The following is an 18,524-nucleotide window of genomic DNA, read 5'->3' as shown; positions in this document are numbered from 1 at the left end:
TGTTTGTCACATTGCCACAGGCCTAAGGGCCGGAGATGCTTATCAGCTTGCCTGTGTGTAAATTCAGTCCCCTCTCCTCCTCCCTCCTCCCCTCTGCCTCTGAAATCAATGGCTAATAACACCTCCCCTCCTCCTGCCCAGACTGAGCTCCCATAAGCCCTTGCTACTAAGGCTGAAAGTGCCAAGGCACTCTGGAGGAGCTGTGGGCGAGGCTTGTTTAGTTTATAGGGAATTAGAGTATTAAAACAAAAAAAAGCATTTGGCTTGAGGAATACCCTATAAACTTATGTAAGGAACACAATTATGCAATGAGTAAAAGTCTATCTCGGATCCACTTTAATTGTATAAGGTTACAAAATGACTTGTACAGTGATATTTGCTTAATAGATTGTTATAATGCTATGGGATAACCCTTGAATTTTAATTGTGAAGCAAGAAATTGACAAGGGATTTTAGGCCACACCTCTACTACTGCAAATTGTAAATGTTCTGTAATATGATCACAATTTCACACACACAATTTTCAATGTGTTGTTTTTCATGGAAAATTCAGAAGAAAAGTTGTGTGTAGTACCTCTTTGCTATTCAATTTTCTTGCTTTATGTTGACTAAACCCAAATGCAAGAAACGTTCATCATGTGCTATTTGCGATTGGGTAAAAATGCAATTGTGTCGGATCGCAGCGCTAGGCACAGGGCACTGCGACTACATTGCTTATCCCAGTGCCCTGCGATCACCGAAGTTCTTGCAATCAGTGGAAAAGGGCTCTCAGAGCGGATGACTTGAAACACCATTTTCTAATTCTAAACAAAACTATAGACAATCGTTCATATACTGTAATCGATATACTGAGTGGCCAAGAAGAGACGCCCTCTAATAACGAGCTGGTCCATATTTATCTCTGATCACAGCTGATATTCTGTTTGGCATGGACTCAACAAGATGCGGATACCGTTGCTAAGGAATGTTGGCCGATGCTGACATAATGGCAGCTCTAAGTTGGGTCAGTTTGGATGGCGGCATTTCCAAGCTCTGTAGTGACCTTTCGACTTCATCCCATAAATAGGATTGAGGTCAGAAGACTGATCCAGCCATGGAAGCAGGTTAAATTCTGTTTGATGTTCTTCAAACCAATTTGATCGATCAAGTATGGTGGCAAGAGCTGACAACAAGCGTCTTTTCCTATTTTTCTGTAATACCAAAGGCACTTGATGGTCTCTTGCACCTGCATTGGATTCAGCTGTAATTTGCATTTGTTGCCCTTCTGTTGCTGTGGACTATGCATGCTACTCGCCTTTCACCTCTTTTGTTCACCAGCTCACAATCTAATTATCTACCATAGTCATATGTCTATGTACGTATCGTGTAGTGCATACATGTCAAACTCCGGCCCGCGGGCCAAATCTGGCCCTCAGAGACATTAAATTTGGCCCTCAAGTGGTTTCCCCACTTTGCATTATATTTGGCCCACTCTAGACCATCAGGGAAGCTATATTGGAGGTGAAGCCCTTGAACACCAGGGAAGCCATATGGGGGCGGTAGGGGGAAAGCACTAAACACTAGGGAACTGCATAAGGGAGGGAGGGGGTCACTAGACACCCGGTAACTGTATAGGGGAGGGGGGCCTCAAGACACCAGGAAACTTTATAAGGGAGGAAGGTGGCCAGTAGACATTAAGGTTGGCCGGCGACTTGGTCCCAGTGTAAAATTTCAGCCCACTTTGTATTTGAGTTTGACACCCCTGGTGTAGTGTATGTATCATAGTCTAGGGCCAATTTAGGGGGGAAGCCAATTAACTTTTCTGTATGTTTTTATGATGTGGGAGCAAACTGGAGTGCCCGGGGAAACCCACACAGACATGGGGAGAACATACAAACTCCTTGCAAATGTTGACCTGGCTGTGAGGCGAACCAGGGATCCAGCACTGCAAGACTAGATGAGAGCGCTAACCACTATGCCACCGTGCTGCCCACAAGTCAAAGTCACTTAAATCTTTCATCTTACCCATTTTGACATCAACTTCCGTGATAACTACGTCGTCCGAAGCCGAGTGTTCCTTATATAAGCATTTATGCGTTGTTACGTTACTCTACGTCACTGTTGGACTGGTTTACTTTCATATAAGGGATGTCTCTAATTTTTGGGCCGCTCAGTGCATAACATGGTGCACAGAGCAGCAATATTTTCTTTTCTGTGGGGTTCTCCTTTTTGTTGGGCTCATCCAGGATTTAACCATCGTCTTCCAGCTACAAGAGGTTTTTTAATTGGTTATCATTTGATTAACCGCTCACTGACCATCGCTTCATTAGCAAAGCAGCAAATCAATGTTACTAAATACATAGATGTCAGCTAGTGGGTAACGGACTGAAAATCTCAAGTGACCAATAAAGGAAAATGCATGTGTAGGCAACAGTAATCGTCTTCACATTGATCAATGTGAACACGGTCAAAGCACAAGGGGAGGTAATCAAGACGCCAAACACAGCATAAAGTATACAGTAACTCTTTCCAGATAGCGGCTAAGGTGTTCATAAAATTGCCTAACCACTTAAAGAGGAACTCCAGTGAAAATAATATAGTAAAAAAAAGTGCTTCATTTTTACCATAATTATGTATAAATGATTTAGTCAGTGTTTGCTCATTGTAAAATCTTTCCTCTCCCTAATTTACATTCTGACATGTATAACATGGTGACATTGTTACTGTGGGCAGGTTATGTAGCCGCTCTTAGCTGTTTTGGCTGTTACATAGTTACATAGTTATTTTGGTTGAAAAAAGACATACGTCCATCGAGTTCAACCAGTATAAAGTACAGAGTACTGTTAGAGACAGCTGTAAACAGCTAATTCCTGTCTGTGAGCCTTGTTACATTGTGGCAGTTTGCCCAGAGTACCGCGGTACCAGAGCCTCTTGTGGGAGGGGTTTCAGCACAAAATCAGTCATACAGCGCCCCCTGATGGTCTGTTTGTGAAAATCATTATATTTCTCATGTAAAAGGGGGTATCAGCTACTGATTGGGATAAAGTTCAATTCTTGGAGTTTCTCTTTAAGGACCGCGGTGTTAAACCCCTCCCTAGTGACCAGGCCATTTTTTACTAATTCAGCTTTTTTTTTTATATAAATATTTATTGTATATAATTTTTAATACATTTGCTATTTTTTTTATTTATTTTTTTTATTCCCGCTCCCCCCGCCAGCCAAACAGCGTGATCGGCTGTCATAGGCTTCAGCCTATGACAGCCGATCACTTTCCTGCCTACAGAGTACAGCGCTGCCTTAGATCGCAGTGCTGTACACAAATATTAGACCGCCGTTTCGCCGTCTAACAGTCTTCTATTTAAGGCTGGAGGGGAGCGGAGGACGGGGGACCCAGGCGAGGGAGGGGGGGGTCCGACCCCCCTCCCTGCCGCTGGCCCAATACCCCCGTCCTGCCAGCTACCCCTCCAGCTCGGCGGCCGGCTCCCCACACCCACGGACGGGCGGCTGCTGCCCCTGGAAATTTGCCGCCTGAGGCAAAAGTTTCACCCCACCTCATGAGCGGGCCGGCCCTGGTTCTGCCATATTCAGACCAGATAATAAACCAAAAACACAGGTTTAAGTTGTTTTCGAAATGACAGAGCAAGTGACAGTGTCTAAAGTGTCAAATACCTCCCCCCAGTACCTATGATCTCAGGTTTACTTTAAAGAGGAGTAGTGAAAATAAAGAAAATAACGTAACTAATAAAAAAAAAAATTCTACAATATTAATTTATACATTTTTTAAGTCGGTGTTTGCCCATTGTAAAATCTTTCCTCAATTGATTTAAATTCTGAAAATGTAACACAGTTGGCGACATATTTAGTCCTGGCAGGTGCAGCTCTGTGGAAGGTTTGTTTACGGAGAGGTCTATTTGGCTGCAGTAGTGTCTGACTCACACCAGAAACAAGCATGCAGCTAATCGTGTCAGATCTGACAAGAATATCAGAAACACCTGATCTGCTGCATGCTTGTTCAGGGTATATGGCTAAAAGTATTAGAGGCAGAGGATCGGCAGGACAGCCAGGCAACTGGTATTGGTCAAAAGGAAAAATAAATATGGCAGCCTCCATATCCCTCTCGCTTCAGTTCCCGATAGTGGTCCCACTGGCGGAAGTTACGCCAGTTGTATATGATCACACTGCAATCAAATGAAACCGTGCACAAATGTGGAAATTTAGTAAAAAAATAAATAAATTAATCTCATATTTCTATAGGCTATGAATGGGTCTCCTCTTGGCAGCAGCTTGAAATGCACATTGAATCCAAATGAAGAAACTGGGGGATAGGGAGGGAGGGGGTTTGGAGGGGGATAGGCCACCCAAATAGCCACCATTGAAGGGGGATCGCCCCACCCGAACAGAGGGGGATCCCCCCTCCTCGCCCACATAGCCATCATTGAAGGGGGATCCCCCTCCACATAGCCTCCGCATACAAGGGGGATCCCCCGCACATTCTCTGCCCCGCTGGCTGCCCAGGGATTCCCTAGGGTGGCTGGATGCTTGTTCTGCACGCTTTGGGTAGCACAGATCGCTACCCACAGCGTGCAGTCAGGCATCCAGCCATCCTGGGGAATCCCTCTGATGAAAAAAAAATGCAGCCGGCGGGGCAGAGAAACAGGAAATCTCCCTGTCGGCATGGACGAGCTCAGCTCTCATTACCACTTTTTGCAAGTTTTTGCTGGACGAACTCAGCTCATCCATACTGCCAGGGAGGTTAAGGTTATTTGTCTTGTCTTGACCTATACCTGGCTACCTATACTGGATGCACTTACTGTATGCCTGGCTACCTATACTGCGGGCACCTATACCTGGCTACCTATACTGGGGCCTCCTATGCCTGGCTACCTGTACTGCATATTATGTGTCAGAAATAAAAATAGTGGCAACTGAACTTTTCTCAGCCTGGGGATCGCTCAAATGGACTTTTTTGTATTTTGGACTGCATCAGGTTTATTAATGGTGTTGCCTACTTTGTATTAAGGTCCTGAGCGTGTCTCTTGTATTTTACAATAATACCAAGTTGAAATATGGCATCACATTAGCATTTTATTGACTCTCCCTAACGAGGATCATCTTCCAGGCGTGTGAGCGTTAGGCTTGAATAAGTCTATGTAAAGAAATGTACCTTACCTTGGAGAGTTCATCGATAAATATCTGCTGCTCATTAATCTGCAGCCTCAGAAAATCAATCTCCCTCTCCTCTCGGCTCTGGTCCAAGTCGTTCAGAGAGCTCGGCCTCCTGATATCTCTGCCTGATTTCTGCCTCTAGAAAAACAAACATTTTGTTGTGGTTTATTCTGTGCACAGTATTCTATCGTTACTATACAGCAAAGAGTTCAGACATACATAGAGGCCTGTTTCACACTGGGGATTGGCAGTATCGGTGCAGCCCTGGGGGCTCGTCAGCACCACCAAAAACAGGTCTACGGGGATTATCACGTTAATACGGGGTAATCCACTTCTGGCCGACAACCAAACAGGAAGTAACGCTCGATTGCGCTCCCTTCCTGTTTTGGAAATACAATAGTGCACAGAAGCATATTGTAAAATATACTCTTCCATGTATGCGGGCCGTACCGCCGCCACCATACTTTTTAAAATCCCTGCATCGCCATGAGTTACATGACTTCCGGTCCGCCGCATAACCACACGGTAACATTGATCTGTCCGAGCGTAGGGGATGCAGCTAAAAAGTCACTTCCTTTGCATCGTGCCATAACGCTTCAATAAGAAAGTCCCCATAGACTTTCATTGCCCTGCGCTGGGGTGCAGTCAAATTACCGCACCCCAACACCCCAGTGCAAAATGGCCCTAATGGACAACTGTAGTGAGAGGTGAGGAAGCGGGCTAGCACCCGTGAAACGCGTTGTCTTATTGTGCATCATTAAACCATTACATTTACCTATGTGGTTTGTTCTTTATGGAGGTAAGAATTATCTACTCCTATACAGCACCATTTAGAGATTAGAATATACCTTTGGGCACCTCCAACAGTTTGTTTTAACATTAATTCTACCTTTCAGGGTTCAGTATTGGACACCCGGGCCCATATGCAATACATTTTTATCTTCTCTTTAAAGAGAATCTGTACTCTAAAATGCTTACAATAAAAAGCATACCATTCTATTCATTATGTTCTCCTGGGCCCCTCGGTGCTGTTTCTGCCACTCCCTGCTGCAATCCTGGCTTGTAATTAACAGTTTTAGGCAGTGTTTACAAACAAACTAACCAGATTGTGATAGGCTCACATAAACAGAGTGTGTGAGTCATACAGAGCCTGCAGGGGGCCTGGAGGGGGTGTGTATCGCTACTATCCAATCACAAGCAGCCCTGCACATTCCACACAATCAAGCCTTAGAGCCACAGAGCCATATATATAACAGAGATAACACAGCCACTGTGCGACTAGGAAAGGCTGCAGTAAGACAGGCCACATTAGAACAGGCAAAGGAACTTAACGGATAGAAGAACTAAGGCTGAACATTTTGTTACAGAGTCTCTTTAAAATAATTTTTCAGCATTTTACAATTGAAAAAGTAACCAAAACTTGGCGGAAAAAGTACCGTAAAATTTATTTTGAGTATTCTCTTTCTTGCTGGTGGCTTCAAAGGCATTTTATGACAAGTTGTGAAAATATCATCTAGGAGAGAACTCAGGTGAAAAAGTGAATGGCATATGGGTCCCAGTGTCACAATAACCCAGTAGATCGCCCAGCCAGTACCTGTACAGCAGGCCTGGACTACCGAGTGGGAACGGTCAATTTCCTGTAGGCTCTGTTGGTCAATTTCCTGTAGGCTCTGCCGCATTCCGCACGCGCAACAGCGCAAATTGCAGTAGGGAATGCGTCCAATAATACGCATGGCGGCCGGCCGACTGGTGAGTCGTCAAAAACGAAACCAAGTGACAGTGGGGGACCGGAGGATTCCAGAGCGGCTCCGAGGGCACAGGACTGCTGCAGGGGGCTGGTAATAGCCCCAGGTAATTGAAACTCTTTACTCCCCGTTCAGTTAAGGTTCCCTTTAAAAGGAAATAAATATGGCAGCCTCCATATCCCTCTCACTACAGGTGTGCTTTAAAGTAGTTATCAGGCTGAATTAATAAAATAAGTGCTACATACCCCGGGCTTCCTCCAGCCCCAAGCTCTCAGCATGCACTCGCCAGAGCTCTGCACGCAGCCGTTCGCCGCAGTTTCCTCCCGGTCCCCGGCGATGACGTCAGGCCGACCTCCAGGTCGGCCTGTACTGCGCCTGTGCAAGCGGCGCTGTCAATCACCGCCACGTGGGCCGGAGCGGACTGTGCAGGCGCAGTACTTCTGGGGGTCGGCCTGACGGCAAGGTACATGCTGGGAGCTTGGAGCTGGAGCAGCCCCGGGTAAGTAGCGCTTATTTTCTTAATTTAGCCTGATAACTCCTTTAAAGCCAAACTTGGAATGGATTGTGTACTGGACTCCATATAATGCAGTCTGCTGAGTTTTTCTATAGTCAAATGTTTGTTATTAAAATGGGTTAAAACTCTAGACATGATGAATTAATAAAACAACAATTATACTCGCCATTTCAATGTTCTCTTGTGTGAGGAATTTTAACCTGTTCTCCATCCGCCGTAAGGAATGGGACATCTCTTCATTTTTCCGACTGAGGCGTTTGTTTTTGTCTAGAATCGGCTTATATTGACTCTCTGCTTCTCTCAGGCGCTTCAGCTGCAACACAAGAACACAGGATAAGTAACGAGACCCGACTTGTAACCGCGGCGATGAACCAATGCGCAAATCAGTCAAATCACTAATTCAGACTGTTAACATAAAAATACTCATATTTTGGACTATTGTAATCCCAGTGGTGGTGGAGGTTCCGTTTATTTTGGGATGTTGCGTTAGACGCTGAATATCTGTGAGTTTCGAGCCCAGGTTAAATTTTGCTCTCAGGCAATGGTCACCTCACCAGGGCCGGTTCTTGTAACAATTGGGCCCTAGGGCAAGATTAGCCTGGGGGCCCCCCAACAGACACCCCCGAACCAAAAAGCGTCATTAGAGGCCCTTTGTTGTAGCCACATTTCCCTCCTGGGCCCCTGAGCTGGCTGCTGACCCTCCCCCAATCACCTCCCAACTTAACAGACTCTGCAGAGTCCCTGGGGAGCAACAGTTAAGATTGGGGAGGGACACCTTGGGGGCCCTTACAGGCTCTGGTGCCCTGGGGCAATTGCTCATTTTTCCCTATGGTAGCTCCGGCCCTGCACCTCACAGGACAACAGCTTCTAACACAGATTGTCGCGATGATTGTAATCTGCTAATTACGATTACGCTAAATTTCACGTACATTTTCGCAATTACACCTACACGTAATTACGATTTGTAAATTCAATTTCACTTTGAATAGTCATTCATAATTTTGCGTACAGTTTTGCATAATTTTCCCGTAATTTCGTGCCGACTTTAGCAGTGAATAGCAAAGGCCCTATACATGCTATTGACACCAAAATTGTTATGAACAGTATGTTAAGGAGAATTCTGGGTACATGTCAAAAACGACCTTGTACTTTTTGAGAAAATCCATTTTAAAAATGCAAAGAAAAAAATCGTTTTTAAAACTCTGAAACATGACAGTTCAAAAACCATTTTTCTTTGCATTTTTAAAATCGATTTTCTCAAAAACGACAAGGTCTTTTTGAAAATTCATTTTTTTCTCTTGTACCCACTGTTCTCCTTAACATATGTAGCAATTTTGGTAGCAATAGCTTGTATGGGAGCTTTGCTATTAACTGCCAAAATCAGCTCGAAATACGCAAGAAAATTAAGTGAAATTATGAATAATTACTATTACATACAAAATTACGATTTTCTCTGAAATGTAGCACTACGATGCGTAATTGCAAATTATGATGCAAAATTTCGACATACCACTGGTGGTTGAAGTGAACAGGTCTTAATTTTAACTGAAAAGAAGAGCTTGAGCTTGGCAAAAATCTGAAAAGAGAGGCTTTCTTAGACCAGGAACCACCCCCAGTGGTAGTCAGAAGACAGTCAATAAAGGGATTATGGGCAAATGAGTTCAAATCTGAACTCTCTGGTTCATCATGCCAGGTTTCTGTACACCAACTAGGAAAAAAGGATGGCTCCTCTATCAGTGTGAGAAACCAGCTGTCATCGTGGAGGAGAAGGTGTGATGGTCTCTGAGATCTTTGCAGGGTCCAAAGTAAGAAACTTGCAGAGAGTATTTTGCAGCCTTAATAAAAAGCCTAGTATAGTATTTCACTATGCAAAACAATATCCTCTGGTCCAATACCTACATAAATAAATTCTTTTTTATTTATATCGGTAGTGAGTTATTAATTTTGTTTTTTACATTTTGAAGAACATTAAGGCATTAAAGCAAATCTGAGGCAAAAATAAACGTATGAGATAACGAATTGTATGTGTAGTGTGGATAATAAATAGAACGATCGTAGCAATGAAAAGAGTCTCCCGTTTTCCAGTACAGGAAGAGTTAAACAAAACTTGAGTTGATATCTATGCAAAAGAGCTTCTCTGAGCTATTTGACCAACTTGGTCAAACTCAGTCCTGTTTTCTGAAGAGCTTAAACAGCCAAGAAGCAGTGAGAGACAGCTTGAGATTAGGTTTTACTGCAGGAAAGTTCAAAGGGTCATTAATTCTGCTTCGTTTTACACCAGTGTGTGGATTCTGAACATGCAACTGTAAAAGTCTTATGCATTGTTATAAATAAAGCTATATAACCGAAAATAAAAATATGAGACTCTTTTCTTTGCTACTAATGTTCTATAAATTATCCGTCCTACACATAGAATTCATTATCTCATAGGTTTCGCTTCAGGTTTGCTTTAAAGGGGAACTGAAGAGAGGGGTATATGGAGGCTGCCATGTTTATTTCCTTTTAAGCAATACCAGTTGCCTGGCAGCCCTGCTGATCCTGTGCCTCTAATACTATTAGCCATAGCCCCTGAACAAGCATGCAGCAGATCAGGTGTTTCAGACTTTAAAGTCAGATCTGACAAGACTAGCTGCATGCTTGTTTCTGGTGTTATTCAGATATTACTGCAGAGAAATAGACCAGCAGGGCTGCCAGGCAACTGGTATTGTTTAAAAGGAAATAAATATGGCAGCCTCCGTATACCTCTTACTTCAGTTCCCCTTTAAGCTGTGCCAACTGGACAAATAATGGTGGTATTTTTTTTTTTTGCCCCGTTTTGTATATCTCAGATTGCCACTTTACCTCTTGAAGGACAGACCTACCAGTTCGTTCCTCTCTTCAGACAGAAGAGCGTTGCGATCTTCCAGTTTCCGGATAATTGCACTTAATTCAGCAATCTTAAGCTGGAAGCGACGTGCATCCTTTTCATCCAACTGCTGTTCCTGAAACAAAAACCCACTGCAAATAACTGAATTCATGGAAAAAGCATGTGTAGGGAAAAAAAAACGAAAACATACAGAAACCCTCAACCAACTCTTGTAGCCTAGGAACCGCATAAACCGTATATGGAAAAAGAAACCTAAACACTCTCCTGTAACCTAGGAACGTAGACTAGACGTCATCTAGGAACATAAGGTAAATGAAAAACAACAGAAAGCCAAAACACAGCCCCTGATACACTCCTGTAACCTAGGAACCAAATGTATGAGGCATGGACAAGATGAAGATCGGAGAAGAGAAATGTAATGTTCATGGAAGCACAAAGAAGCCAAACATCTGATGAACAAACTAGATGCCGACTACTACGTCAGTAAGTTCAGTCACTAAACTTTATCTACTGTATCTTCTGAATTAAATTCCTGCTATGGTACTCACCCAAAGGCTATTCTATTCTGCAACAGCAAAATTGTATGGATGGTGATGTCAAGCTGCCCTTGGTGGCAACAGACTCCCTAAAACTATATAGAGCAGCCCCCCTTGGCTATGTGTAAACAAGTACATGCTTTGCCTTCTTCAAATTATGACTGTTACTCCAAAACTGGCCCAGATTTTATCATTGTTACACAACTGGTGCAGGAGAGACTTTGGGTCAACAACTCCAACAATTAGGTTGTTCAGATTAGTCAAGCAAATTAAAGAAAAAGCACGATGATGAGGGTTAGCTGTCAAAACCTGGCTGAGCATCAAAATAATTAAAATCCGAAAGTGCGCTTCAATATATTAGCAAATGAAAAATAGCAAAGCACACAACACCAAGCAGAGAAGCAAAGCTTTGCATGATCTTCAAGTTCGTAGGATGGAGTCTACAGGGATCTTTAAGGGTACTGCGAGTAGAAAGTCAACCAGATGCTGAGAATCTTGTCTTAAATTGCATGCACAATATAAAATCAAGTAACCCTCAGGGAAACCGGAGGAGACCTGAAATCTTTAAACTTTTTCATACTTAGGGGTTCTTAAGTGTGCAGATAAGCTTCCTAGCTCTTCATTTTTAGTGGCCTGTCTTCCATGGTCCTCAGGAGTACCCATTCCCAGATGCAATCTGAGCACACGTAACATCTCTGATAAGCCACACTGCCGCAGCCACACTGCCCCAGGGCTGAGTGCAGGAGTTGCAGCCCTGGGGCATCTTGGACATGCACAATTCTCAACAGCCATGGGCTTTCGAGTCCAGTCGTACTCGAATTCGGAAATTCTAATGAAAGTCTAATGACTTCAGGTGTGACTGCGGGATTGGGGGGGTTAACTTATTTAGAAGTCTCCGGGACGTCGGTGTTTCATTACACGTCATAGGCATAATGAAAGCTGCATTGCATTACTCACTACCGCGCTCTCTTTCAACCCGGAAAGTGGAAGCGCGGTAGTGAGTAGTGGAACGTGGCTTTTATTACGCCTTAGAGGCGTAATGGAACGCAGATGTCCCGAAGACTTCTGGGTAAGTTAACCCCCCCATCCCACAGTCACACTTAAAGTCATTAGACTTTCATTAGAATTTCCGAATTCGAGTACGTGTAAACTCGAAAGCACATTCCTAATTCTCAATTCTATAAAAAAGCGCATGCATAAGACTCTCTAAGCTGTGGCCGTGAGGTAGCGCGCTATCGAACAGAGCCTGTGGAACAGACAGAGCATGCGCCATGTGAAAGGCTGGACCATGAAGGGGAACACAACCAAAATGAGAGGCCACAACGTTTATCTGTCTACTAAAGAAGCCGCAGGTATAAATAGCTAAGCATTTGGGATTACCTCAGGTACGCTTTAAGGCAAACTGTATACAAGATGGAATTGGGCCAATCAGACTTGTGCATTTGTTTGACCGAACTCCAATTTTCATAAAACCTGCATGGAAGTAGGAACTATTAGGCTCTCATTGACCATCTATTACTGAGAATGATGTAAAGGCTTCTGCCTTTATTTATTTTATTTTTTTTATGGAAGTCAAGTGGCTGTCATGTGACCTTTAGGCATCAGCAGCCTCAAAGTTCCCCCACCTGGAACAAGCATGCAGCCAGTGAAGTCAGGTCACCTGATTTGGACATCATGAGGAACAGCTAACCTTTTGGCTTTGGAACGTTGGCACTGTTATTAGCCTGAGGAAGTCGGCTTGTACCCATGAAATGCATTGCCTGTGCAAATAAAAATTACTTTTAGTCAACTTCGCTAGTGCCACCTCCATCTTTTGGATTTTATTGTGCTCTTAAAGTTTTATTGCCCTCGGGTGCCTCTTTACCCCGGAAATACAACCAGGCAATCAGGCTTGTGCTTAAAAATATTAAACACAACAGAAAACTAACAGAAAACTAAGAAAGACTGGTATAAAGACACTGGAAGTTACTCTACTATAATACAGCTTAACACAATCTGATAATTTTGTCCACTGTAATTTTATCGATTAGCTTCTGAGTGAAGTGGACATTTGATTATTAACCCTTCCAGTAACTTTAAAAACAATTATATAATTATTTTTTCCTGTTAGGTTTATACAGTGTTTGATGTTTTAGACAAGAAATTAAATTTGGGTTTCATACCACTTTAAATACACTCAGCTCAGAGATAGAGTTGGGCGAACTGTTAGCGCAACTGCAGCCGAACTGTTCGGCTGCCCAACCTGTCATGTGGCTGTGGCTCTTACTACTTCCGGGTCGCAATGACCCGGAGTAGTACGTCTGCGCTGGCCCGGCGGAGCGCGTCCTAGATCGCGCTCCCGTTGCCGGGCACTCTCTGCGCATGTGTGTGACGTCATGAGTGATGTCACACACATGCGCAGAGAGTGCCCGGCAACGGGAGCGCGATCTAGGACGCGCTCCGCCGGGCCAGCGCAGACGTACTACTCCGGGTCATTGCGACCCGGAAGTAGTAAGAGCCACAGCCACATGACAGGTTGGGCAGCCGAACAGTTCGGCTGCAGTTGCGCTAACAGTTCGCCCAACTCTACTCAGAGACAACAGAGGCTCCTCCTCTCACTCCATGCTGACCCCAAAACCATCCAATTCCAAGAACTCATTCAATAGGTGATGGCGGTGGAGGAGGGGTTAACGTACTGCATTCCAAATAAGCATTTGGGAAAGTAATAGCAAGGTAGGTTTTGTCTCTTAGTTGAGAGCAGAGAAGTCAAGTGAGATATACAGGGGCTGGACAAAATAATGGAAACACCTAACATTTTGGCATCCTTATCTTTGAACATGTTTTAAGCAATCAAAACTTGACATGTGTTAATTTTTTTGTTGTTTATTATTTTTGTTATTTGATATTTTTAATTAAAATAATATTTTTTTTACAGATATTTAAACCAAAGTTGGTTATAATTTATAAAAATGGCAGATCTCTCAGACTTTCAAAGAGGCCAAATTGTTGGTGCTCGTATGGCAGGCGCTACTGTAACAGAAACTGCCCGAATGTTTGGCACTTCAAGAGGTACTGTCTCAAAAGTAATGACTGCCTTTGAAAGAGAAGGAAAAACATCCTCAGCAAAGCACAGTTGTGGCCGAAAGTCGAAGTTGTCTGAGAGAGACCGTCGGACTCTAAATCGAATTGTTAAAAAAGCTCGCAAGACCACGGTTACTAAAATCACTGCAGAGCTGAATGAACACCTACAGAACCCAGTTTCCACAAAAACTGTTCATCGGGAGCTGCACAACTCTGGATTACACGGAAGAACTGCAATTAGAAAACCTCTGCTCTCAAAGACAAATGTTTCAAAGCGTTTAGAGTGGTGTAAAAACTACCAGAATTGGTCCCTTGAGCAGTGGAAAAATGTGATTTTCTCTGATGAACCGTTTACCTTATTTCCGACCTCTGGCCGAGTGTACGTTTGGAGACAGCCGAAAGAAGCATTTCATCCAGACTGCCTTCTCCCAAACGTAAAACATGGCGGGGGTTCTGTGATGATCTGGGGAGCTATTTCTTGGAAATCTGCCGGGCCAATGATTTCCCTTTAATGGAAGAATTAACAGCCGAGATTATTTAGGAATTTTGGGCGACCAAGTTCATCCTATGGTTCAAGAACTGTGTCCGGAGGGGAATGCCATCTTTCAAGATGATAATGCCCTAATCCATACAGCTAGAATTGTTAAAGAATGGCACGAGGAACATTCTAATGAAGTTGAGCATCTCATCTGGCCACCACAATCCCCAGACCTCAACATTATTGAGCATTTATGGTCGTTATTAGAGAGTTTCAAGTAAGAAGTCGATTTCTGCCGCCATCGTCTCTAAAAGAACTGGAGGGTGTTTTAACTGAAGAATGGGCTGAAATTCCTTTGTAAACATTTCACAATTTTTATTACTCAATACCTCGGAGAATTGAGGCTGTAATTGCTGCAAAAGGTGGACCTACACCATATTAAAATATATTTTGTTGATTTTCAAGGTGTTTCCATTATTTTGCCCAACCTCTGTACCTTGCACTCAATTGAGTGGAACATCAAAAACAGCTTTACTGCATAGCATAATCATTCAGATGCTAGCTTTTCAATTTACGCAAATTTTAGGCTAGCTTTATGACTTTTTTACGCCAATTTTACACAGCTTGGAACTGGGCCAATCAGATGCCATTGCCACAGATTCTCATTAGCCCAGTTCGAAGCAGCATGCTAATTGCCAAGAAATTTGAATAAAGTCAGAAAATTAGCACGTCCCTTATTGTCTCAGGTAGTGATGATCGCGAGGTGCTAATTTTGCTTACGCAAAATTTTGTGTAAAAATGTATGCAATAACAATTTCGAAATTGAATCGATTTAGTGAAATACATCTGCAAGATTTTTGTGCAATTACGAATGTGCCGTAAACAAATTTTCCCGTTAATTGTGAAAACACGTTTGAGCAAACCAGACAAAAGTGGGATAAAGCCTCCTCTCCCTCCCCCCCACCACAACACAATTGCACATGGTCTTTTTGATGATTTTTTTTTTTTTGTAAGCTTTGACACAGAATTAAATTTTGCATAATTACGACCCTCCAGCAGCAGGCTGCACGTAATTCTGAAATTATGCTGACGCGTCTGCAAGTTCAGCCCGACAGCTGGCACCAAACCTGCCCCCAGATGCCGGGTTGCCTTCTTGGTCTAGTCCGAGGAGGTTGAGACCCTCCAGATCCCCGCTGTTGCAGAATTTTCGCAACCGCCCATGTCCCTCTCCCCCAGCACACCGGAAAAATATAAAGCGCAATAAGGGTTGTAGTGATCGCAAAAACAGATTGCAAGGGTCAAAATTAATGACGTGCAGTGGTACAGGGCATCTATTTAGATACCACTGATAAAAAAAATTCACATAAAGTCAGCAATTTGCTCTTCTCTAGAAAGATCAAAGACAGCTGAGTAACTGTAAGGCTAACACAAAAATAATTATAATAAACAGAATGGAAATACGCTTCACAAAAAAAAAAAGTTACAAACTAGCAAGAAAAGTTTGTAGAGTAAGATAGGAGTTCAGCTTGTAGCGAGCAGAATTCTTACAGGGCTCCCCGAATGATCAGAGGCATCTCCTGCACCACTTGTGTAAGGAAGTTCTCTCTTTGGGCTACCGAGATGGCGGTCAGACTCTTTGAACTGGAGAAGTTGCTCATCTAGAGCCTCCTTTAGGAGCTGCAGCCTTTGCGTCTGCCCGGCTTGGACACCTAACTCCTTCTCCAGCATGAAGACCGCTCTGTCTTTAAATTTTATTTCATCCATCTACAAGGAGAACAGAAGACACGTCATTTGCAGGCAGCATGGTTGGGCTCTTCCACTCATTTCTGAAGGCCATACAGTCATAAAAGATCTGACAACTGCTTTTTAATAGCGTTGGGTTAGTATTGGTGTTCGAATTTAGCATGGCAAATTCAAAACAACCGAATAATCCCCACCGCCGCTGTTCAGCATCGAGCAAGTGGACAGAATCAGGAGGAGTTCACTACCTTGTGAGTCACATTGCCCTTCAAGCGACTCTGACGCTTCCTCCTTCCAATCCGGAAGGAGAAAGTATCGGCATCACGTGAAGGGCAATGTGACTCACAAGCCAGTGAACTTTTCCTGACCCTGTCCACTTGTTCGGAGCTGAACAGTGGCACACGGGAGTATTCTGGTGTTTTGAATTGGCTATGCCAAATTCGCAACACAACACTTTCTAATACCATGCTATTTAGCTGCCCCTTTAATCATACAATTTCATATTCTGTGGGTGTTTTTCCTGTCCTTGGTTGGAAAAGGAACCTGGAAAAAAAGTGGCGCTTAATCATTTAGCTAAGCAGCAAACCCATGCAGGACAGTTGCCTATAACCATACAGCTCTGGAAGCATTAACTCTTATACAACTGGAAGAAACAAAGTAAAAATATTACTGATAGCTATCACCCCTTCTGTAGGGCACCCAGAGTGGCTACCTATCACCCCTGATAGACATCTCAAACTTCATTTCCAGGTCAGATTTATCAAAACCAGAGCAGGGCGGTCTAGAGCAAATCTGGTGCAAAAAAGATGTGGATGTTTAGAGTGACCAATCAGAATCCTTGATCTGGAAATAGACATTTTTGTGCCAGTTCTGCTCTAGTTTTCCTTGCATTAATTTTGCTAAATCTGCTCCATTGTTTTGGACTATGGCACAGACAGGTGTTCCCCTCGCCTGGTTTATTGTCAGGTCTCACACAAGGATGTTCTTCATAAATCATCCTTTTCACCCATTGGCTGAAGAGTAAATTTATTCTGGTCACCTCTTTTTGTATGCACATCAGGGATTGGAAATATTTACACCACAGATTTTGCTTAACCTTCAGCAGGTCTTAAAGCCATCTCAGGTTCTATTCTTACCTGGGGCTTCCTTAAGCCCCCTTGAGGCCACTCAGTCCCTCGCTGTCTCCCCGGATGGCTCCTGTCACCCGCAATACGGCCCGAAAGCCTGGCCGACTGTGTCTTCCATGTGCGGCCAGGCGTGCTCTTCCGTTGCGTTGCCGTCCCTGGGAGTGTTCTGCGGTAGCGCGATGGGGGGGGGGGGGTGGGGGGGACGACGCGCCTGCCTGGGTCACGTATGCATGACAAAACGCGACTCAGCCAGGCTTTTGGGCCTTGCTGCGGGTGATGAGAACCACCTGGAAGACAGCAAGGGACTGAGCAGGTGACAAGAGCCACCGCAGGTACACTGTACAAAACTGATGGAAAAAAACAGAACATTGGCTCTGATTTACTAAGCTTAGAGAGAGAATAGTGTTTGTGTTTGAATTCGGCATAGCCAATTTGGAATACTCCTGACCCTGTCAGACAATTTAAATTGCTTTTATCTCATCATGTGACATGATGAGTTCAACATCTATATGTACAGTGCTAAGCATACATATAACTAGGCTGTATTTATATTTTCTTTTCCCTCCTGAAAGAATTAAACATTCAGGTATGAAAGTAACAGTTTTTCTTTAGTCGGGACCTAGTCAGACTATAGCTTAACCCTTAACTAATTACAGCCATAAAACCCTTTCCTGGAAGAGAACAGCTTCTGCGTGCAAGGAGTACATTTAAATAGGTCAATAGTTCATAGATTGTGGCTTAAAACTCTATCAGACTGCGTGAAAGACATTCTGATGGTGTCAGCTGCGACAAAACCTACTATTTCAACTATTAAAAAAAACAAAAACTGTGGGAATCAAAAAGTCATTTTTTAGAAGTAGGAGGAGAGATCCAATTGCTCATCTCATCAGTCATGCCTATGTTCAATAAGTTAACCCGCACCCCCTTCCCCCTAGCCAGCACCGGGGTGTGAAGTTCAGTATGTGTGACTTATTTTAGCTGTTTGAAGCAGTGTCAACGCCCTCCTCCCCCTTCCCTGAGGCTGAATGCTTACTTTTGATCTCAGCTACTGTGCAAAAAAGACTAATTACAACAGTCCTCATCTGTCTGCAATTTCTGCAGGCCCTGCCTGATGGAAGTAGAAGAATAAAGCCTATACTTAACTCTTAAAGGATGAGGTAAAATGGAAGTTGTTATTATTGAGTTACATTGTTAGTATCCATTTTTAACGTGCTATTGAGTTGCCCTGCAAGTTAAATTGCTGCTTTGTTCCCTTTAAAGAGGATCTGTAACTTTAAAAAGTGCCGTTGGGGGGTACTTACCTCGGGACGGGG

The 18,524-nt window shown here is 43.6% G+C and overlaps 1 protein-coding gene across 17 annotated transcripts in view; it reads right to left on the bottom strand.

Annotated features, from left to right (window-relative positions):
* The window catches only part of JAKMIP3 (Janus kinase and microtubule interacting protein 3), a 157,353-nt gene that overhangs the window by 107,570 nt on the left and 31,259 nt on the right, over nt 1–18,524 (bottom strand). For 9 of the 17 annotated variants that reach the window (XM_068258192.1, XM_068258193.1, XM_068258191.1 and 6 more), the window contains 4 exons: nt 15,893–16,108; nt 10,266–10,385; nt 7,571–7,717; nt 5,149–5,283 (listed from right to left, as the gene is read on the bottom strand). In XM_068258192.1, the coding sequence (XP_068114293.1) occupies nt 5,149–5,283; nt 7,571–7,717; nt 10,266–10,385; nt 15,893–16,108 (618 nt within the window). The remainder of the gene's footprint in view (nt 1–5,148; nt 5,284–7,570; nt 7,718–10,265; nt 10,386–15,892; nt 16,109–18,524) is intronic. The other 8 variants (XM_068258196.1, XM_068258197.1, XM_068258187.1 and 5 more) reach the window with 3 other exon arrangements.

The sequence above is a fragment of the Hyperolius riggenbachi genome, chromosome 10 (genome assembly GCF_040937935.1).
Source record: "Hyperolius riggenbachi isolate aHypRig1 chromosome 10, aHypRig1.pri, whole genome shotgun sequence".
NCBI lineage: Eukaryota > Metazoa > Chordata > Amphibia > Anura > Hyperoliidae > Hyperolius > Hyperolius riggenbachi.
The sequence above is the reverse complement of the archived record's forward strand: the minus strand, read 5'-3'. Positions and strand labels throughout refer to the sequence as shown.